The sequence below is a fragment of the Periplaneta americana genome, chromosome 11, assembly GCF_040183065.1.
Source record: "Periplaneta americana isolate PAMFEO1 chromosome 11, P.americana_PAMFEO1_priV1, whole genome shotgun sequence".
NCBI lineage: Eukaryota > Metazoa > Arthropoda > Insecta > Blattodea > Blattidae > Periplaneta > Periplaneta americana.
Window position 1 is genome coordinate 11,646,328 of NC_091127.1, and position 24,119 is coordinate 11,670,446.

General features: G+C 35.2%; 1 protein-coding gene across 1 annotated transcript; it reads right to left on the minus strand.

Annotated features, from left to right (window-relative positions):
- Positions 1 to 9,428: 9,428 nt before the first annotated feature.
- Positions 9,429 to 23,889, minus strand: Rad60 (DNA repair protein Rad60). Its single transcript, XM_069838986.1, has 6 exons — positions 23,701 to 23,889; positions 20,981 to 21,206; positions 17,043 to 17,184; positions 14,200 to 14,334; positions 13,115 to 13,259; positions 9,429 to 10,391 (listed from the first exon to the last, which is right to left on the minus strand). The coding sequence occupies exons 1-6, from the start codon at positions 23,765 to 23,767 to the stop codon at positions 10,093 to 10,095; spliced, it is 1,014 nt and encodes a 337-aa protein (XP_069695087.1). The 5' UTR covers positions 23,768 to 23,889; the 3' UTR covers positions 9,429 to 10,092.
- Positions 23,890 to 24,119: the final 230 nt, after the last annotated feature.

Here is a 24,119-nt window from a genome sequence, read left to right on the forward strand (position 1 = left end):
TAATGAAAATTAAGAATAGTAAAAAAAAATTCCAGTCTTGGAATATTTCCAAAAATCATCTGGGAATATTCTCTTTCGAAATATTCCCCCGTCCCAACACTAATCAGGACTCATTCACAGTCTAGTATATACAGTCACGAAGCTTGAGTTGTGAGGGTACTAGGAACAATAGACTGTACAGGTACTATTTCGCATTGTCTGTGATGAGGCGATAGTAGCGATCCTAGTGGTTAGCAACTATCTATAGATGCATATTCTCTACATAATGAGCTTCGTGACTGAGAGAGAGAGAGAGAGAGAGAGAGAGAGAGAGAGAGAGAGAGAGAGAGAGAGAAGAATCCAAAAAGGATAGCTGCCCTTGAAAAAGGGGTACCGAGCGGTAACAGCACCTAAATTAATTGTAGATCAACAGTATTCTATTTTAAATTTAAATTGTATTTTTATTTTATTTTAATTTAATTTATTTTTGGGGGGTAGCTATCCTCGACATGAATAATTTATTTTTCATATATAGAGCTGTACAGATGGTTATTTACAATTAGCAAGGAATGTCTTAAAACATTAATGGCTATATCTTGAAGTTCCAAAAGATCGATATGGAAACGATGAAAGAAATTGATACAAAATCTTGATATAGTGCTCCTTGCACCAAAGAGCAAGCCAATTACTTCCCAGCGACAAACGGGTATGCGGTATTTCTCTTCCAGATGAGGAAAGCAGGGTTCATAATGTCTTTTCTTTTCCAGATCTACTTCTTATGGCTGGAATTCGGCACCCTCAAATCTTATAATGGGATCGATTATGAAGCCAGTCTTTTGTTTGTTATCAATTGCTATGATGTCGGCACATTTGGTGGCGCCAGTGGATGAAATACAAGTACTTCTTCATAAATGTCAAACTTTCCAGACTTCTTGAGACATTCAGCAATTCGGCTTCTAACCCAGTGATGACGATTGCTCCGCAACATTTCCCCTTTTCTGCAGAAACCAAGAACATGAGGAAGGGTTTCATACTCGTTGCAATGGCGGCAACGGGATTCTTGGCTCCTACCAGGGGCACTACGTACTGCTATACTACTAGACTGTGACTCAATCCAGGATAGATCTTCTGATGTTTGTAGTGATCGAATTTCTTGGGTCAGGTTTTATCCGAGTAGGCCTAGTTCAGTTTCCTCTGTAGTCATTCCACTATTTGTATAACGCTCCGTCTGTGAAATCTCTTCGTGGATCAACTCTAGGCTTTCTGTTTTCCTTTACTTGCAGTGTCGGAGTTTGTTTCTCTTTTCGTGGGCCTAATAACAGACACGTAAAACCAGGCGTGGATCGATTTATGTCAATACATCTAAATTCGAAGAACATAGTGGTTATTATCAACACGAGAAATACCGGCATTAACCGGATACATTTTTTTAGTACCTACAGTCAGTGGCGGCTGGTGGTTTGAAAATATGGTGGTGCACAATGAATATCGAAGAGGAGTTAAACATACTTTACTTTAAAGTTTAAAACCGTGTATACCTGAGGGCGTATACATATAAAGCTAATTTATAATGCAATTAATAAGTAAAATCACTAAATACAAGCATACCTATTTATACAGAAAATACAAAAGTGGAAGGGGTCGTGGGAGGAGCTCTCTATTTTGCGATTTACCCTCATGAAAAACATTTGAGCACAGAATCGTCACCAGAATGCTACCAAGTACCAAGTGCAACATTTTCGTTCATAAAATTCAAATGCAGCTTTCGTAGGCTGTCGGGAGATAGCAGCACGTATTGTCAGAACGACAACTCTTACAACTTTAAAGCAAAATACAAGCTCCTTTATGTATTGTGCCGTTTGTGTGCATGCAGATTGAGAAAGTAATATGCGAAATATGCGACTGTTCATTGCACAAGCTGAATGAATGCATTTTTCATACTTATTACTTCGGACAAATGTCTAGTTGAAACAGATACTTTCCCAGTGAATTTAGTTTCTTCTCCACTGACGTTGGTGTCCATGCCAGGGAGTGCGACAAACCGTTCTCAATTAGGAAAGCAGTAGACCACGCCTCTAACCCCCTGTCCCCGCACTAGCCGAACATCTCTATAAACTACGTCCCCTAGGTTTTCAACATCTTTGCAAACCAAGAGGCTCAGAGGCTCCTGCAGATGCACAAAACAAGACGGCAGCTGCAGATAGTCATGAATGAAAATTGTAAAATAAAATTATATTTTTAATAGCAACAAAGCCGGGAGATTAGCAACATTACTGGGGGTGTACAAACCTGCAACCCCCTTGAGAAGCCGCCACTGCCTACAGTACTTCATTAAAAGTCGGTATTTACGCTGGTGTGTCATTCATCGCTTCTAGCGAGACAATGTCTGCTCCACATTCAATATTCACGCCTCCAAAGAAAGCAATCGATTAATTGCGAGGTAATTGATTTTTGTTATTATGTCTTTCCTAAAACTTGGCACACAATTTCTCGTATCTTCTGAAGTTTAAGTGATGATGTTTCCGATTAAATACCCGGTGGATCTGGGTTTAATTCCCGACAAGGGAGCGGAGAATTATTTCCCTTTCATGCAGGATTGATGAGTGACCATTAACATGTTGTTCTGCGTTGTAGTAAACGGTTGTCTCGTGTCACGCAACCTCTTGGATAGAGAGTTTATATTTGTAAATACCTGGCATTGGTTCACAACCATCACGCGAGCAAATGCAAACAGGCCAAAAATTCCTGAATTTAGAGGAGGAAAAGTGACAACAATGTTAACGAAACGAATTTCTCTGTACGAAAGGTTATTAATGTTTTCTAGACCAGTGGTATTCAATCTATGGTACGCGTACCCCCAGGGGTACGCATCACACTGATTACGTATGTAAGAATGCTGAGATATTAATTTTATTATGCTTGTTGATATATAATTATTGCATTATATTATAGTTTATTTTTCAATATGAACTCTTGGTTTTCCTTGCTTGAATACAATTTTATATAAATCATTAGGCTACTATTATTATTGCATTAATAACTAGGCCTACTGTATAATAATAATAATAATAATAATAATAATAATAATAATAATAATAATAATAATAATTTTAATACATCAACCTTAGCCTCTTGTTAATTCTTATATAATTGCAATGCAGTTTGGGAGTAGAAATATATTTTGGAGCAATGCTAGCAAAAAAATTTAAAAAATATGACTGATGTATTAAAATAAATTATTATTATTATTATTATTATTATTATTATTATTATTATTATTATTATTATTATTATTATTAAATGCGTGTTATTATTCGGTTGAGAAGCTTTTGTTATCTAGTCTGCTGTCAAAAAATCTGAAAGTTAGAATTTATAAAACAGTTATGTTACCGGTTGTTCTGTATGGTTGTGAAACTTGGACTCTCACTCTGAGAGAGGAACAGACATTAAGGGTGTTTGAGGATAGGGTTCTTAGGAAAATATTTGGGGCTAAGAGGGATGAAGTTACAGGAGAATGGAGAAAGTTACACAACACAGAACTGCATTCATTGTATTCTTCACCTGACATAATTAGGAACATTAAATCCAGACGTTTGAGATGGGCATGGCATGTAGCACGTATGGGCGAATCCAGAAATGCATATAGAGTGTTAGTTGAAAGGCCAGAGGGAAAAAGACCTTTGGGGAGGCCGAGACATAGATGGGAAGATAATAATAAAATGGATTTGAGGGAAGTGAATATGATGGTAGAGACTGGATTAATCTTACTCAGGATAGGGGCCAATGGCGGGCTTATGTGAGGGCGGCAATGAACCTCTGGGTCCCTTAAAAGCCAGTAAGTAAATATTATTATTATTATTATTATTATTATTATTATTATTATTATTATTATTATTATTATTATTATTATTGCATCAATAACTAGTATATAATAATAATAATAATAATAATAATAATAATAATAATAATAATAATAATAATAATAATAGTAGTAGTAGTAGTAATGAATTATGCAAAATGTTATTCAAGCGTGGAAAAACAAGAATTAATATTGCAAAAGAAAATATAATATAACGCAATAATTATTAACAGGTATAATAAAATATATACGTCAACATTTTACGTATGTAATTAATGGGATGCGTACCCTTTGAGACAACCTCGCGTACTCTTGGAGGTACGCGTACCATAGATTGAATACCAATGTTCTAGACCACAGGCCATTCCTTAATAGTACATTATGCAACGAGCCTATAATGGTAGTAATTAAGACGCAAGCATGATTGTTATGAAACGAGCGCAAGCGAGTTTCATAATTTTCATACGAGTGTCTTAATTACCATTATAGGCAAGTTTCATACGACTTTTTATGCTCGACCATATTTCTAACTTGAAAGTATTGAAAATTAGGTCTTTTTATGGTTATGTGCGAACTGACCTGAATTGTGAGAGTGCGCAGACGCGAAAGTATTGATTTTTTCCGAGACCAAATGTCATTGACCTTGGCACAGAATAAGAATGAACATTAGTCTGATATAACCTGGAAATTGATTTAGAATTGAAAAACGAGATGACAAATTGAATTTATTTGAATATTATTTACAATTAACGCTAATCATTATAGTAACAAAACATAACCTTCTGCGACAGTATTGGATTTCCAGCCTCCGTGACTTTTCGCTAATTGTCTGTCGATTGCATATCCGAGAATAATCGATATAACGGTACAAAGTTGACTTGTGATTGGCTGAAGACCTGTACTTTAATGAGTAGGTGTACTTTAATGACATGCATTAAAGGACTGCTACCAGGTGTATAATTACTACATTTCGGCATGGTCGAGCATAAAAAATTTAAACAAAGCTATGTATTCTATTACTCCAGACAACCACAGAGTTAACCATTTAGTAATGCCATTAATTGCAAGGGGTTATTCTTTGAGATATTTCGACCAAAAGTTTAAGTAACATTTTGCTCGTTTTTGCTTCTTTTTCGAGAAAAAAATTATTTTATATGAAACATTTTATAGTTATTTTTGGAAAGCTACTGATTTAATTCCCAATATGCTTAGTCAATTTAAGAGAGCTGAGTATTATGATAATAAATGATTGAAAGAATTTTAGTTTTGTCCTTCAAATATACATTTTACATATTTTATTGGGTTATTTTACGATGCTGTATCAACATCTTAGGTTATTTAGCATCTGAATGATATGAAGGTGATAATGCCGGTGAAATGAGTCCGGGGTCCAACACCAAAAGTTACCCAGCATTTGCTCGTATTGGGTTGAGGGAAAACCCCGGAAAAAAAAACCTCCTCAGGTAACTTGCCCCGACTGGGATTCGAACCCGGGCAACCTGGTTTCGCTGCCAGACGCGCTCACCTTCACTCCACAGGTGTGGACTCAAATATACATAAATTTGATCTTAACCAATGTAACTTTTCGTTCTGAAAAGGAATTTTAAAATGTTACATTTGTTCAGATCAAATTTCTGCATATTTAAAGGACAAAAATAATTTTCTTTCAATCATTTATCATAATACTCTGCTCTCTTAAATTGACTAAGCATATTGAGAATTAAATCAATATCAATGACTTTCCCAAAACACACTATAAAATATTTCTTATAAAACAATTTTTATTCTTGTAATACCTGGATATCTTTCTTACAATCTACGTATTCTCAGACACAGTGACTAATTCTCCAAATCCTGCACAAGACATTCAACCCCAAAATGCAACACAGCCACTTCTTTGTTCAGTGATGACATGTTTCAAGCCATATTTAGTGTTGTCTGGATGCCACAGCAAAACAGATAAATGTTATTTTTATGCCAAATACTTTTTCTTGAACCTATCCACCTTCAGTTTTTGAGTTTTAACGCGAAAACGCAAGTAAATATGTCAGGACGATCAGTGGGTTTTCATGTGGGAGTAAAGCAATAGCTATGTCAGGTCATTATGGATTGTAGGTAAAAGCTAAAAAAAAAGTCAGGTTTGCTATGCTTTCGAACAATAGACATACCATCTTGGTGTAGCTGCTGCATGTAGAGCTTGAAATGTAGACGGTAAAATCATTTTATCCTGCTAAGAGATCTTGCTGAAATGATCTGGAGACTACAAAATTTTATAGGTCTCTTATTTTATCAGTAAGTAATACCTTTTGGTCTTTCCTTAGGAACTGTAATTTTTGCGTTCTCTCGAGCCAATACTGAATCTACACCACACCACCATTAAATATATGAAAAAGACCCAACACACTTTATTAATAACTATAAAATATTTGATTTTTAATAATAATATTATCTTATGCAAGTTTTGTAGTTTATATATTAACATCATGGCATTAACTATAATAATAGTAATAATTAATTTCTAGTGGTAATAATGTCATTAAACCACACCAAGTTTTGTAGATTTTAATATCCAATACACAGCTGTACTCAGAAAATTACTCTCCGCAGAATCAGACCTGTAAATTAAGCTTTTCATAACCAATTGAATTTAAACTCTAAATATGTCAGCAATCCTGCCTTCGTGTTTATTGTTTATTGTTAATAAAATAACATTGACAAATACAATCTTAATAGCCTATTGTTTATTGTAGTGTGTTTAGTTTTACTCATGTTGAAATGCAATTAGTTCTCAAAACTGACGAAAGTTGGATTTTGGAAAATAGGAAAATTATGTAGGAAAAGTGATATTTCACTGAAAAGTACTATTTTTCTGAAAAACTTTGGGTTCCAAGCTTCAAAATGAGGGGTCATTTATTAAAATCCGTTCAGCCGTTGTCCCGTAATTTCCATTACCAGATAAAATTATATATATAGATATCACTGCTTCTTTCACTGATGTAGTTTCCTTCGACTTCCCTGTCTTCAGTCACATTGTATGGCCTTCTTCCCCATGACCTTGAAAACGCCTGATCCAGTAGTTTACGGACTTCACATTTTGTGAACGCCATTCACGACTGTGTTTAATGAAAGGCCTGCTTCCCATATTCCAACAATTCACCACGTGTCACGTGTATTTCATAAAATTAACTTCCAATAATAATTACATAATACAAAGTCTAGCCAAACATGATGGATATTGGTACAATCACAGATCAACAATAATAAGTAAGTTCTCACAAGGCAATATTTTTTATACATCTCCGAGAAATTCTAATGAACACCAGTGTACAAGTATAGCCTGTCTCCAACACCAAAGCTGATAACACTAGTTTGCAATGAAATCACTGCCTCCAAAGTTTGAATGTTTTTAGGGTATTTTTAGCATGCTGAAGTCAAATTCGAAGCCAGAAAGTTCCTATCATGTACCATTTTTTTGTTATTTTAATTTTCTTATAATATATTACGACAATTTATAGCGTAATTATTTAAACTATAATACTTTAACAACTGTAGTTTTAGTACGTTAAGCTATGAAAACCAAATATATTCAACATATTTTTATGATGTTTATATTGAAAATCAAGAATAACAGATGTTTCTTAGCAGATAGAGGGTGCAAGCGTATAAGGAAGTTAGGGTGAAATAACGTGCAGCCTTGCCATTATCTTTATTTGTGGGAGATAGAAATGTCAGCCATACCTCGGTGAGAGACTGAACTCAACTCGTCTAGTTCCTCTCACATTTCAGTAGTCTGTGTTTCACCTGGAAACGAAACGAAATCAGTTTTTGAAGCTTTATTGTGGAGTAGAAAGTTGAGAGTTTTAGTTCAGTAAGAAAGGATTTACCATGTCGCATCGAGGATGTATAAATAATCTAGACCATTTTTGTTATATAACTTATGTAGGATATACACATTGCCTAAGCAGAGGCGTAATATTACAGATTTTGTGAAAAAGTCATACCATGACTATTTTGGAATCAAACTTGGAGATCAAAGTAAAGCTTGGACACCACACAAAGTATGTAGAGTATGCATTGAAGAACTTCATCATTGGATTAACGGCAGAAGACTGTTGCTATCTTTTGGAGTACCTATGGTTTGGAGAGAGCAGTCAAACCGTAGTAATGACTGCTACTTCTGTTCGTGTGATGTGAAGGTTAAGTTTAGAATTTGTTGTTTTAATTTTGTTTTTAATATTATATACTTATTTAAACGGTTTTAATTATGAATTATTCTTTAGAATGGTTTTTTTGACGTTTAGTTTACATTTTAATTCTTCTGGGATTTGGTATAATTTCACATATTATTTGTCATGAAAGAGGTACGATTCTAAAAATAAAAAGCAAATCGTGTATCCAGTTATTCAGTCAGCCATTTTACCTGTACCCCACGGGCCTGATGTACCAATCACTGTGCGACTAGAAAATCTTGAATAGTTTTCATCTGAGTCTGATGTAGTGGTGAGGGAAATTGTGACAAGTGACAGTGACTATCTACCAGAGTCGGGTGCTGCAGAACGTGGCTTTAAATAAGGAGAGAGACTGTTTCAAGTACATATGTGAGAAATTTCCACTACTATCTGAAGCAAATTAAAAGAACATATATTTAATGGTCCTGACTAAATAAAACAGATGTCTGATGCAGCATTTAAAAACACTGTGGATGAAAAGGGGAAAGCAGCATGGATATCTTTCTGTGAATTTGTTTTAAAATTTCTTGGTAACAACAAGGATCCTAATTACCAAACATTGTGGCTAACATGCTTGAAGCATACAAGGAACTGGTTGTAACATGAGTATCAAAATTAATTTTCTGTTTTCTCACCTAGATTATTTCCCCGGAAATCTAGGATTTTTGAGCGAAGAGCAAGGTGAACGATTTCACAAGGATCTGCAGGAGTTCGAAAGGAGGTACCAGGGACGATGGAGCATCAGTATGCATCCTCATTATTGTTGGATGTTAATGCGTAAAATACCTGAAGACAAAAATAAAAGAAAGAGGAGCAGGAGGACTTGCTCAACTAAGAAGCAAGTGGTGTAATTTTTTATGTGATACATTGTGCTAATTTATACATCCAATAGTAAAGTAAATAAGACAAAACAAAGCAAAAACACTCTAGTGACATGTATGAACAACCATACACATAATTGCAGCAAGTTATGTCTTTCAAATATTGCTTTTGCATTTGAAATAAAAAAGTGAAATGAGAAAGTTTGCGATGAAATTCACGTATTTATACAATACATTTAAAGTGATTTTGCAAACAAACCTGATGTGATAGAAGTAAACGGATTGAAAATTCGAATTCAGCACATCGACATTATATAAAATCACATTATTTACTTTAGGCAACAAACACAAAGTTGAAATACACAGGCTAGTGTAATCAATAAGGACTTTACATTATTTTCTTCTGTTTCTTCGGACAAATTCCTGTGTATCTACACAAACCTCCCTTCCAATTCTACAATTCTCAAAATGTCTTATCATCTCAACCATAAGAATCTAAGTAATACAGCTGAAAGGACCAATAAATAAAACGCACAAACAAAATGTGTAACCTAACTATATATTTCTTAATTGTTTATACATAAACCATTTCTTGAATTGGAATGTACATAATTGCATAAAAAAGTTTACCAGCATTTGACTGGAGCATAAATTCGTAAATATTTTGTGTGTCACTTGAGCAAAAGGGTAATCGTTTGAAAGAAAAAATGTAATTATTGTTTAATGAATTACCAGCTATACTCATTTACCAGCACTTATAACAAAATGGCGTTTAAAGAAAATGGTTTTCTGTGATAAAAATTTGTATTGTCCTTAAAAATACACTTTGCGCCATTTTTAAAACAGGCTTTTATCTATAATTCAGTAAGAAAAATAAACAATCCTAGTACTTCATTCATAATGATGATGAAAAATTACCATTACCAAATACAATTTTAATTCCTAATAAAAATAAAATAATATTTTTACACAAAAATAATGGAATTTTTATGGGTAGAGTTACCATATAAATTACTGAAATACATTACTGCAATCATACGGCAAAACAGACAGTATTGTATTTACCTCATTACCGGTATTACGTAAGCACAGCTCAAGTTCCTGCGAAATCACACAGTTCTTACATTATGCAATGGCTTCTTCACAATGCAATAGAATCTTCACTATTTCCCTGAACGAAAGGAATGTTTTCTTCACATAAACATTAATCACAAACATAAAGATCTATACATTCACCCCCCTCCAAATCAAGATCTTCTGGAGTGTCATTTGCATTCAGAGATTCTCCATCAAACGAAAATTTCAGCTTCTCAATTGGCACTTCCAAGTGTTCTGCACACTTCAGCATCAGAACACGCATCTTATTGGTCTTTCGAATTCTGAGTGCGAAAGGTTCCTTACAACCCTTACGCTGGAACTTCAGTTCAATCTCATCCTTACTCAGTGCAGGCTCCTCTGTGTTTGATGTGGTCTTGGTGTCCACATATGACATCACGCCACCCTCTGTAACCATGAGACAAGCAGAAAACCACACGTTATTGCAACTCCACAGCAAGAACAAGAACGTATTTCAAGGGATCTGCAGAGCCCATTACCTTATTGTGCCATCTCTCTATTTCCTACTTTGATGTCTCTCAAGACATCTGCTGTCTCAAACTACATGTTGGGTTGCAAAGATATCTATTTATGGTATTTACTTACTTACTTACAAATAGCTTTTAAGGAACCCATAGGTTCATTGCCGCCTTCACATAAGCCCGCCATTGGTCCCTATCCTGAGCAAGATTAATCCACTCTCTATCATCATATCCCATCTCCCTCAAATGCATTTTAATATTATCCTCCCATCTACGTCTCGGCCTTCCCAAAGGTCTTTTTCCATCCGGCCTCCCAACTAACACTCTATATGCATTTCTGGATTCGCCCATACGTGCTACATATCCTGCCTATCTCAAAAGTCTGGATTTAATGTTCCTAATTATGTCAGGTGAAGAATACGATGCGTGCAGTTCTGTGTTGTGTAACTTTCTCCATTCTCCTGTAACTTCATCCCTCTTAGCCCCAAATATTTTCCTAAGAACCTTATTCTCAAACACCCTTAATCTCCGTTCCTCTCTCAAAGTGAGAGTCCAAGTTTCACAACCATACAGAACAACCGGTAATATAACTGTTTTATAAATTCTAACTTTCAGATTTTTTGACAGCAGACTAGATGACACAAGCTTCTCAACCGAATAATAACACGCATTTCCCATATTTATTCTGCGTTTAATTTCCTCCCAAGTGTCATTTATATTTGTTACTGTTGCTCCAAGATATTTGAATTTTTCCACCTCTTCAAAGGATAAATCTCCAATTTTTATAGTTCCATTTCGTACAATATTCTCGTCACGAGACATAATCATATACTTAGTCTTTTCGGGATTTACTTCCAAACCTATTGCTTTACTTGCTTCAAGTAAAATTTCCGTGTTTTCCCTAATCGTTTGTGAATTTTCTCCTAACATATTCACGTCATCCGCATAGACAAGCAGCTGATTCTATTTACGGTATTACTAATAAAAACTCTTATAGAGACATGTAGCTGTCTTATACATACACAGCAAATAGCTCGTTTATAAGTTATGTGCAAATTCCTTACTAATAATCACTACATATGTCATGTATAACAATACAACTGTTACACAGGTTTTACTAAAGGTAAAAGAATAACTGAATTAATTGGATTATTTGATAAAATTATGTAATATCTACTCTAATGAATTTAACTTGTTAAATGTTATTATAAGTATGTTCCAATGTGACTTCTTATAAAGTGACAGTAAATTAAAATATAAATGAGCTTCTCTATTGCATCTGATAGTGTGTGCTAGTAGGCCTGATCAATTACCATGCTATATTTTTATCAAAGAGTTCAGCTGTAGCAATATTATTCTGTGCCCTTTGTTTTGTTCTTCTGTGGTTACAAGGCATTCATCATCACAAAATATAAAATGACAATCGATACAAACAGCTGTTAAAGAGGCGGCCATTTTTTTCTGTATGTGCAATGCTTGAACAAGGGATTTCGTATGTATAACTACTGCAAAGCAATTCTGTTATATAAATTAAATCCAGTTAATTAAATTATGGTTTATTTAACGATGCTCGCAACTGCAGAGGTTATATCAGCATCGCCGGTGTGCCAGAATTTTGTCCCGCAGGAATTCTTTTACATGCCAGTAAATCTACTGACATGAGCCTGTCGCATTTAAACACACTTAAATGCCATCGACCTCGGAGGGATTGAACCTGCAACCCCAACTGAGTCATGGGACATTCCTTAAAGAAGCAGTTATACATAATGGATTTGTATGACTGGAAGAAGAAACATTATTATTATTATTATTATTATTATTATTATTATTATTATATTAAAGTAAATCCATGGCACTACAGCCCTGAAGGGCCAAGACCGACCAGCTCGCTGCTGGCCTCACGTCCACATGCCGAAGCAGAGGTGGACGATCATCCAACCAGAAATGAGGTATCGTGTGGTTAGCACGATGATCCCCCCCAGCCGTTGTAGCTGGTTTGCGAAACCAGATTTTCGCTACCTATCGTAGCTCCCCAAGTGCAATGCTGGGTGGGCTCCGGTCATGAGAAAATTTCTTCCCTCATGAGAACTCGAACCAGTGCGCATTCTGTAATGCAAGTCCTAGGAGAGATGCCTTAGACTGCATCGCCACAGCACGGGACTTATATTTTTTTTTTATTTTAGTAGGTTATTTTACGACGCTTTATCAATATCTCAGGTTATTTAGCGTCTGAATGAGGTGAAGGTGATAATGTCGGTGAAATAAGTCCGGGGTCCAACACCGAAAGTTACCCAGCATTTGCTCATATTGGTTTGAGGGAAAACCCTGGAAAAAACCTCAACCAGGTAACTTGCCCCGACCGGGAATCAAACCCAGGCCACCTGGTTTCGCGGCCAGACACGCTGACCATTATTCCACAGGTGTGGACTATTATTATATTACAAATATAAAAGTATAAGTAATCAGAACAAAGTGGAAGCTGACTTTGGTTACAAACACTACCAAGATCTGTGATACCATATGAGCTGGTGGATCCCAGGTTCGTGCATTCAGATTTGTTAGCCATTTCTCACACACAATGAATTTCAACACTAACTTCTGTAGTTGAAAGAGTTAAATAAGCCACTGCCACTGCGAAGACAATCTTACCTACGACACTTGCAACAGTCAATTTTAATGAGTCTGGAGTGTCGTGTGGATAGATCTGTACATCATTTAGCATCAGTAAAATCTGATTCTGAGGAACACCCTCCAATTCTGAGTAATGTTCGAACAAGTGCGTCATCTTCTGGTACTGAAACAGGAAAATGTTGTTGCATACATAAATTGGTATTGGATTGTATTGTTTTATTTACATTCCATAGTATTCGTACATTGCTTCACAGCTAGAATATGGAACATGTCAAAAAAATCTTAATAGTACTACAAAGTCTTAATTATAGTCACAGTCTAGTTGAAATATATACAGAAGAGTTTTAAAATATAAGTAGTATTGATACTTAATACAAGACAGAAATATTCATGCAGTGTTGCTGAATGTCATAAATTCACCTACAGAATAGAAGGCTGAGAAATTAGGTACTTCTTTAATTTGACTTTAAATAATCTTATGTTTTGAGTTTGATTTTTTATATCCATAAGGAGGCTATTAAAAACTTATACTGCTGTATAATGCACTCCTTAAAGTACGATAGACTTGCCTATGGAGTATGAAAGTCATTTTTTACGTGTATTTATGCTATGAACTGTTGAATCGGTTACAAAGTTTCCACGATTACATACAAGGAAGTTTATTAATGAAAAAATATACTGACAAGCCATGGGCATTATTTGTAGTTTTCTTTTTTTTTTTCCTAGATCTGGCACCTATTATTATTCTAATTATTCTTTTTTGTAGTAGAAATATACTGTTAATATTTGTAGAATTTCCCCAGAATATTACTCCAAAACTCATTACCGAGTGGAAGTATGCAAAGTATATTGTTTTTAAGGTATTGATATTTACTATCTCTTGCACAGATCTAATAACAAAACATGCTGAATTTAATTTGGGAGTAATTTCTTTAATATTATTTTTCCAATTTAACATATATTATCAATTTGTAAGCCAAAAAATTTGGTTGTTGTTGTTTCTATTAGGGACCTGTTGTTAATTACTGGGTTTGAAATTTGCTTTAAATCAGGGCAACAGATGCTATACATGTTAAAGGAACGTTATGAAATCAATTACTTACCCTCCGGATCTCAAATTTGTCAAATCTGTTAAATTTCCACCATACTTTGACAGATATTTCGTAATTGTCATCATCTTCATTTAATGATACATTTGGTTCTGTTTCTGAATCACTGCTTATGAGTGTGACGGAATCCTGGAAAAGAAATTAGACCATATCATGATCATTGCTATGAAGTTTTAGGCTATTTACATTATATCAATAGGAATCCTTTACAGTATAAATATTTCAAACATAGATATAAATAAGAAACACAATATAACTGCTTTTGTTACGTAGTAGAAAGGAAAACAAATAACTCAACCAGTATAGTAACTCACTTGACCCTGAAGAATGCACATTCAAATGCAGAGAAAAAGAATTTGTTTTTTCCTCTTATATGATTATAATAAGTATCATTAAAAAGAAATGGTTATGATGTAATGCTGCCTATGCCTTCTTGTGACAAGGTTATAGAACACATTCCTGTCCAACATGAGTCTTTGTATGCTTAAAACAGACCATTTTTACTTGGAAGAAGACTAGAATCTCAAACTTAACATTTTTCACTATATTATTTTAATGTACCGAAGTACATATGATATTTCCATGCAGATATTATGCGTCATCATACAATGAAAGAGTAATGGAACAGAGAAAAATTCTCTCCGGCACTGGGATTTGAACCCAGGTTTTCAGCTCTACGTGCTGATGCTTTATCCACTAAGCCACACCGGATACTCATCCCGGTGTCGGACAGAATCGTCTCAGTTTAAGTTCCAACTCTTGGGTTCCCTCTAGTGGCTGCCCTCTGCACTACGTCATAGATGTCTATGAACGTAGGACTTAAGTCCACACATGTGCTGAGGTGCACTCGTTATGAGTGACTAGTTGGCCGGGATCCAACAGATAAACGCCGTCTTAAATCACGAGGTGATTTACGCATATCATATATATTATTTTAATGTACCGAAGTACATATGATATTTCCATGCGCTTATTCCGTCGGGTCCCAGCCAACTAGTCACTTGTAACAAGTGCACCTCAGCACATGTGTGGACTTCGGTCCTGCGTTCATAGACATCTATGACGTAGTGCAGAGGGCAGCCACTAGAGGGAACCCAAGAGGTGGAACTTAAACTGAGACGATTCTGTCCGACACCGGGATGGGTGTCCGGTGTGGCTTAGTGGATAAAGCATCAGCATGTAGAGCTGAAAACCCGGGTTCAAATCCCAGTGCCGGAGAGAATTTTTCTACGTTCCTTTACTCTTTCATCGTATTTCACTATAGGTTTTCTTGTGACTCTGTGGTTATGACACTTGTTTTTAGATTCGTCGAAGTTCATGGATTCAAAGATCTTAACTGAGCATATGTGGAGCTAAGATTACAATTCCTCTCATAATTTTCCTTTAAAGATAATCCTTGGTGAACAAGTGGCAATCACACTTGCCATTAGATCTGAGATGGATGAATTCAATGACAGTCGAGGTCAATGAAATTTTAAGCATAATAAAAAAACCGTAGCTTGACTTCTTTCAAAAGAAAATTAAATTTAGGAAGTCTCAGTCGTAAATTTATGACAAATAGAAGAAGTATGTCCCTGAATGACAAGTCTACAGACATATTTATCAGCCATTTTTTTACAGAGACTTTCGTGAAGCATTTGATACTTCCTGCATTGAAGAAATCTCACTATCAGTGATTTTGCGCATTTCAAGTATGTATCAGCGGATGTGGAAAGGAGTTTCTCACAGTACGAAAATGTACTTTCCAACAACAGGCATTCCCTAACTTTCGAGAATCTGCGCATGCTGGTGGTTACCTACTGCAATAATTCTGAATAAAATAATATTTTTTATACATGCTCTTTCCTAGAATATACAAATTCGCGAGTTTGAATTAATATTAGTTTTTAATTTCAGTTCTAACGTTACAGAAGTAAGAACTGTGCTGTACTGTCATACCCTAAAATGAAGACAAAAATTTTTAAGTCCCTTTTTAGATCGTTTTATTGATTTTTTGGTCATTTTATAGATCAATTTTTAGATATTTTTAGGTCATTAAAATCCGACTCTGGTAATGTCTATATATGTCTATGTTGTTATACTTGAGAGTAATCAATCTTAATGTATCCAGCTGTTTGCTGACAACATAAAGTCCACTATAGTCTAGTCAGTTGTTGTTTTTCACGAGAAATGAGGGGTATTTTGATCAGTGTTCATTATAGATGCCTGTTGCTAGTAGCCAGAGTTGGGGTGTAGTCAATATATACTGCAGGGCTGTCTCTTCTGCAACTGGTACTGTTGATTTTAATTTACTTCTTTTGTGGTTTATGGATGGGCAGTATAGAAGAATGTGTTCCAGATCTTCATCATGATTATTACACCACAGACAAGTAGGATTATCAGAAATGTGAAATCTGTGTAGGTACAATTGAGTGACAATGTGACCTGTTCTGGCTCTTGTTAAAAGTGTTTGAACATGTCTGGGCAAGTTTTTGTACATTTCCAGGTCATTTGGTTTCTTTTCTACAGACTGTAAAATTTTTCCTTTGTCACAAGAGAGCCAATTGTTGATCCAAAGGTTTGTAAAATGAGACTTTACTGAAGCAAAAGCACTGGATAGAGATATCACTTGAAGAGGTCTTGGTTGCAAATATGTTGCCTGTTTTGCAATATTATCGACTTTCTCGTTTCCAGGTATACCACAATGACTAGTATCCATTGAAATGTTATTTCCTTTTGGAGTTTTTTTAGTTTATGTAGTTGTTTCTTAAGTGGAATAATTCTACGTGCGTATAGGTTTGGTACATATTTAATTATATTAAATACTTGAGTGTAAAAATTAAACAAAATGATTTTACCAAAATGTGTGATGGTGTAGGTGAATCAATTACAATGGTGGGCCCAATAACATCAGGCTCCTTTGTCGAGGATTTCAAACCATTCCTCGCTCTTCTCTGTGATTCTCTGCGTGTTTTTCGTCTGGTCTGACAACCTTCACCACTGAAAAAAGAAATGTTTTCATGGGCTTAATTTATTATCATAAACTAAGATATAGATGTTATCACAGTCTACTATATACAGTCACGAAGCTTGGGGTGATTTTTTGCAAATCTCGCGATAGTTGCTAGCCGCCTGGAGCGCTGTGAGCACTAGGAACAATAGACTGTGCCACAGCCATCGTGATCTAATTCAGGCCGTAAGGCAGACCATGTAACTCGCTTAACCTGATCACAAAGGGCGGCGTTTCAACCATATAAATTAGTTGGAATGCATATGTTTCTCTAAAATGTAGTGCAATTGCATTAATAAAATTTAAAACAATGATTATGAGACACTTCAGACATAATTTACTTGCAAGTTAAGATGTAATATTATTTTTTGTGTAAAAATTACGTTGTTCGTATGTGTAATACCTGCCTTTATTTCGATTAAATATCGCGAAATTCTTGTACATTCATTTATGCACGATTCAATAATTTTCAATTGCACCGAACGGATATTTAGATATGTTGAAATTATAGGTTATGTTTACTGTACCAGTTGCCCCTTTCTGTCTAAATTTAGTGATCTCCAATGCTTTGCCATTGAAAATTTAAGGAAGGTAGATGTGTTAAATTGAAATCCCAATATAAATTCTTTTTTATTAAACCTCAAAATAGCTTCCATTGCAAACTTGAAATGTTGACGCGAACAGATTATGTTAACATGTAAAATTCTCTTCACATTAAAATAACACAGTTTTGCAATTATTTATGCAACATATTATGCAACAAGAAGTAAACGGAACTTATAACACATTACACTAAATAAAGCTTACCAATGATACGCAATAAAGTTATAATATTTCACTGAGCTCCATACACTGAGATAGAAAACCCGAACAAACATTACGGCCTGGTCTAGATCGGAAAAGCATTGACTGTGCCGTATTTCGCATTTTTGTGAAAAGTTCGTTATCGGTTGTAATAACTGTGACTGGCTAAAATACAATAATTTGAAAAATAATATGGGACAAGGAGACGTTTGTCGTACTATAAATTGTAAGAAAAATAGGTTAGAGTTATCCTTCCGAAAGATCCAGAAAGGTGAGTTTATAAAATGTAATATATATTTTATGAAAATAATATATAAACCTTATGTATTTCATATTTAAATAGTGGAAGGAAGGTGTTAATTTTTTTAAAAGAACACTATATCGAAAGTACAATACATTTTATAGTCTGCTAGGGAAAGAGTCTGTGATGAGGCGATAGTAGCGATCCTGGTGGTGAGCAACTATCTATGGATGCATATTTCAACTGTTTATGTTTGCATATTTAGTAAGTATTAAGCTTCGTGACTGTATATACTAGACTGTGATGTTATGTTCTTTTATACTATTTGCACAATATGGTTTAATTTTTTCTAATTGTAATTAAAAGTTCTACTAGTCTTGTGGACTTCTGACACTTTATCTGTGCACTCGGCTGACATCAGAGTGATGGGGGCTTGCCTCACTACAGAATTATCAGTTCAAGAAAGCATGCTTAGCATAGCGTAATACAGAAATACAGCATTATATTATAAACACAAATTAAAAAAACACATCAGAAACAGAAAATAACCACTTTTAGAAGCACAAGATAGGCACATGTGTTGTTTACTCAGAGAGAAAAATAATTTATTTTTTCTGGAAATGCGGTAGCATGGGTGGAGTGCTTCTCTCACACACTATTGGTTCGAGAACGCGCAGATAAAGTGTCAAACGTCTTCTACTTTAGATTTCAAGATATTGATTGATACACAAGAACTATGCAGAAACCTAAACCATTCAACATGAATACCAAAATTATTCGTAATCATTAAATATATTATATACCTAGACACAATATGGATTTTATGAATTTAAATTTAAAGAATTTTTACGTGAAAACTCTTTATTGTTAATTAGAACATAATAATAATAATAATAATAATAATAATAATAATAATAATAATAATACTTACAAATGGCTTTTAAGGAACCCGAAGGTTCATTGCCGCCCTCACATAAGCCCGCCATTGGTCCCTATTCTGTGCAAGATTAATCCAGTCTCTATCATCATATCCCACCTCCCTCAAATCCATTTTAATATTATCCTCCCATCTACGTCTCGGCCTCCCCAAAGGTCTTATAATAATAATAATAATAATAATAATAATAATAATAATAATAATAATAATCATAATCTGTGGTGCTACAGCCCATGAAGGGCCTAGACCGACCAGCCAGCTGCTGGCCTCACGCCCACATGTCGAAGCAGAAGTGGACGATCATCCAACCAGAATGGAGGTATCGTGTGGTTAGCACGATGATCCCCCCCCCCCAGCTGTTATAGCTGGCATTCGCAACCGGATTTCGCTACCTATCGTAGTTCCCCAAGTGCATCACGAAGCTGGGTGGGCACCGGTCCCATACACTGGCCGAAATTTCATGAGAAAATTTCTTCCCCCATGAGGATTCGAACCAGTGCGCATTCCGTAACGCGAGTCCTAGGCAGGATGCCTTAGAACATACTGTCCTTTATTCACTTACTTACTTACAAATGGCTTTTAGAGAACCCGAGGTTCATTGCTGCCCTCACATAAGCTCACCATCAGTCTCTATTCTGGATTAATCCAGTCTCTACCATCATATCCCATCTCCCTCATATCCTCCCATAAGTCTTCCCAAAGGTCTTTTTCCCCTCCGGTCTCCTAACTAACACTCTATAATGCATTTCTGGATTCGTCCATATGTGCTACGTGCCTTGCCCATCTTAAACATCTGGATTTAAAGTTCCGGTTCCTAATTATGTCAGGTGAAGAATACAATATATGCAGTTCTGCGTTGTGTAACTTTCTCCATTCTCCTGTAATTTCACCTCTCTTAGCCCCAAATATTTTCCTAAGCACCTTATTCTCAAACATCCCTAGCCTCTGTTACTTTCTCAAAGTGACAGTCCAAGTTTCACAATCATACAGAACAACCGGTAACTGTTTTAGAAATTCTAACTCTGAGCTTTTTTTGAGAGCATACAGGATGACAAAAGCTTCTCAACCAAATAATAGCAGGTACCGTATTTCCCATATGAAGGGTACACAGGAAAAACGAACGTCACAATTCCTTTAAGGCTGACGTCGTTACCTAATTCACTGTATTACTACAAACTTTAGTGTTATTTTTACCAAAAGTGGTGAAGGAGAATTAAAACCACGGATACACTCATCATTTCCTTCATTTCAAGTAGAAAAACTGATAAATTTTGCAGTAATATATTGAAATAGATCAATATCTCATCCTTAATGGAAAAACGATCAAGGTCCATAAAAGATCGAAATTGAGTTAATAATGCTATCATATAGTGGAAAAGAAATACTATCATGTGGTCTAGCTAGTAATAAGAAATCATCGTTCTTGACATTCAACCACGTCAATTTCTATTAAATACACACATAACAAAGTATTAAGTGTTTAAACTTTAAAATTAGTTTTTCTCGAAACTTTTTAAAATGGACCTTGATCGTTATTCCTGTGTACCCTTCATTTATTTATTCACTCACTGTGATATTTAATTCAAATTAATAAATTAAATTAAAACCTTTACAAAATATTCAAAGTAATTATAAAACATGAGCGAGAGCCAGGTATCTGGTGTTGGGTGATGTCAAGATAGCAAAATTACAAAATTTTAAGTGAGGAAACAATTATGCACACAATTACAAGTAATAATTCATAAATATGAAAGTTATTAAAACTGTAATGTAAATAACACATGAAACAAGATACTATACATACACAGTTGTTTCTTCTGAACCTGTAGGCTTTGGTGTTTCATTCACAGATGTGTTGCTATTATGCTCTTTGCTACTATCAGATTTGGTTGTAGTGTTGGATGTAGCAGCCTTCGGTTTTCTTCCTCTACGTCTTTTAGGCGCATTATTACTCAGAAGTTCATCACAATCTTCGTCTGGGACTTCATTCAAAATACTAGCAATATCAATATTTAATGATTGTTTTATTGCTGAAATGGTAACAGTGTTTTATTAATGTTTATACACTAAAAGTCAGTCTATTAAAAAATGTGTCTGGCAGTTTTATGTCGGCAAATAGCTCTAAGGACGTGGAGGGAAATGATTTCCTTTCTGCAACCATTCTATATCAGTTTAGACTGCCAAATTTCCATTAGCAATATATCAATTTGTATTAAGTATTATATCTACTAATGTACGTTAAATTAGCAATGCTGTCAGTACACACTGTACTTCACATGGTAAACTGTTGGACACATTCTCTGGCTGGCTGAGGTTCACATGTATTTTTTTTTTACTAGTTAGGGCCTATTTCATGCCAATGTATCAATTAAGAGCAGTGCCAGTGGAATCGGTGATAGCAATATAGTATTTTGATGAAATGAGACCAAGGATTCACGATGGATTTGCCTTACATTTGGGGAAAATTTAGGAAAAAAAAACCCAGATAGGTAATCCAGTGAATAGGGATTATAAACAAAGGACACTGAGCGAATTTTCCTGTGTTTTGTTTCTCTGACCACCGGCGTTTAGTTCCACTTTCAAGCGCTAGAGGTTAGTGTAATCGAGCATACGCTAAGATAATAATTGAGTATAGAGTTGAGACACAGAATTCAAACATGGCCTACCTTATTGCATAATCCAGTAATGCTTTGCTTCAAATATATTCAAGTTAACAGCTTTTCCTTATTTCTCAGTGACAAACTAGTTGTAATAATAATTTTTTATATTTTATATATAATAAATTATGTTATAAAATAATATAATACATTATAAAATTATGTATCAAATTCGTTTAATATTTGTATATAATATAATATACGTATATGGTTTTACTTCTCATAAGAGTCTTGTTTTTCCATTTTCAGTGTTATCAAATCATTACATATTTTAATTGTTGTTGGGGTAACAGTCTCAACTCTTATTATAAAGGAACTCTTGAGTCTAGACATTACAGTTAATGATGGATTTATTATTTTATGGATCCAATTTATTTTATTTGAGTACATAATGTACCTAGATGTATTAATTATATGCGTTATATTTCCGCTATGTCGACTGTTAGCTGGTGTGACGTCAGCGCCAACTCTAGGCAGAAAGCAGAATCTCACGCTCTAGCTGGCTTGAAGGTCATTGAAATCAGTCCGGCTACATCAAAGGTACCGACCCAAAGTGTCCATACTTAGTTACCTATACGCTGGGTAATCAACTCAAAAGGAATTTGAACCAAAACCCGAGCCCAGTCTCAGATCAGTAGACCAGCTCCTTACCTGTAGTCTGCAAATTCTTAGACAGAAAAGAACCTAGAAATGCTCAGAAATGTTTTGTAGGCTCTACACTTTCAAAACAATAAGATGTTGAAAGTTATCATTATCTCATTAGCAAGCAGTGCCGTCATGGTAATTTTTTTTCTTGACCATACACCCCACCCCTAATTTTTCTCCCATGAAATATATTTTACTCCTACCCCACAATTATTATAGCCTAATGAATCCTAGAGCATGTATACGTAGCACTTGTTTTTTTTTTTAACCATTATTTTATAATATACCTACGGTTCTGCATTCCAGTACTATCATAGAGGTGGACCATTTATGTTTATGAACTTCAAAGAAGCTACATTAGGAACAGTAAGAGATGGTTTAAGATCAATACAGATCTCCATGTACAGTACAAAACTTTGGCACCCATATGCCACATGGCTCTGTATGGGCACAATTTTCTCTCCTCCATACAATTCATGGACCCGTATGGCCCCCATGACAGCAATGTTAGTAAGTCCCTCAACCAATTGCAATTATAAGAGAAAAGCCAGTTAGTTTTAATTTGATAAACTAAGTTATATACAAATTTGAAAAACACTACACGACTTTGCAGCACACATTAAGTAACCTGTAATATTAAAAAGAGAGCTCTAAGAAGTGGACACTGTGGAAGCTATAATCTTACAGTACCTGCTCGCCCCAAATAGTACTGTCCTTTCTTATAGAGTCATAACAATAAAGAATTTTGAGGTGATATGTCGCGTTTGTAAGACTATAGAAAACAAACAATCACACTCAATCGCTTTCACCTTCATCTTGACGGGATAATAAAAGCCTAAACTAAACTAACCTAACCTAACCAAAGTGCGTCGGTGTCTATTCCAAAATCGGCGGAAGTCGCTCAACGCTCGTTTAACCAATATTCGTTCAGTGGGCGGTGGATACTCTACATTGACCGGGATTTTTTGTGGAGATGCAGTTAATCGTATATGCAAGGCATAACAACAGCCTAAAATAACCTAACCTGTCACAGATTCGTATATACAAAGTGTATAAGCGGAGTACGAAGGGAACTACTTCAGCGTTAGTTTACCCGAAACCCCTTATAAATTCAAAGATTTTCACTTTCAAAATCACCTAAACTACCTCTGCGCTAGCTTCACCCAAAAATGTTTATCATAGGCCTGTATTTTTATTTATACAATTTAGCTGTCGTTGGTACCTGCATAATCAGATGCCGCTGAGGTATATAAATTAGAAGCATAATCTACATCCTCTTCTTGCTCCATGACCAAATGTTTGAAGTTTGAAGTTTTAACTGTTGCGTTAATATAAATACTATCCCTTTTCGCGCTACTAGGGCTAAGTGCTTTATGATCTAGGGTGCTATGCAGGCTATGCACTGCCTGCTGGATCGCATCCTTTGGCTGCGCAGGCTGTTAAATGAATCACTTTTCGACCATTGTAAAATCTGGTGTTTTGCAGTGTTAGTTTAGCGGGACAAATATATGAAATTTATATTGCTGATATCGGGTTTAGTGGGATTTTAACACTCACAATGGTAAAATATTGGCTCATTTTACATTGACATTATAAGAATTTAGCGACTTCTGCACTGTTTCATGGCGGATTTTTATTAAT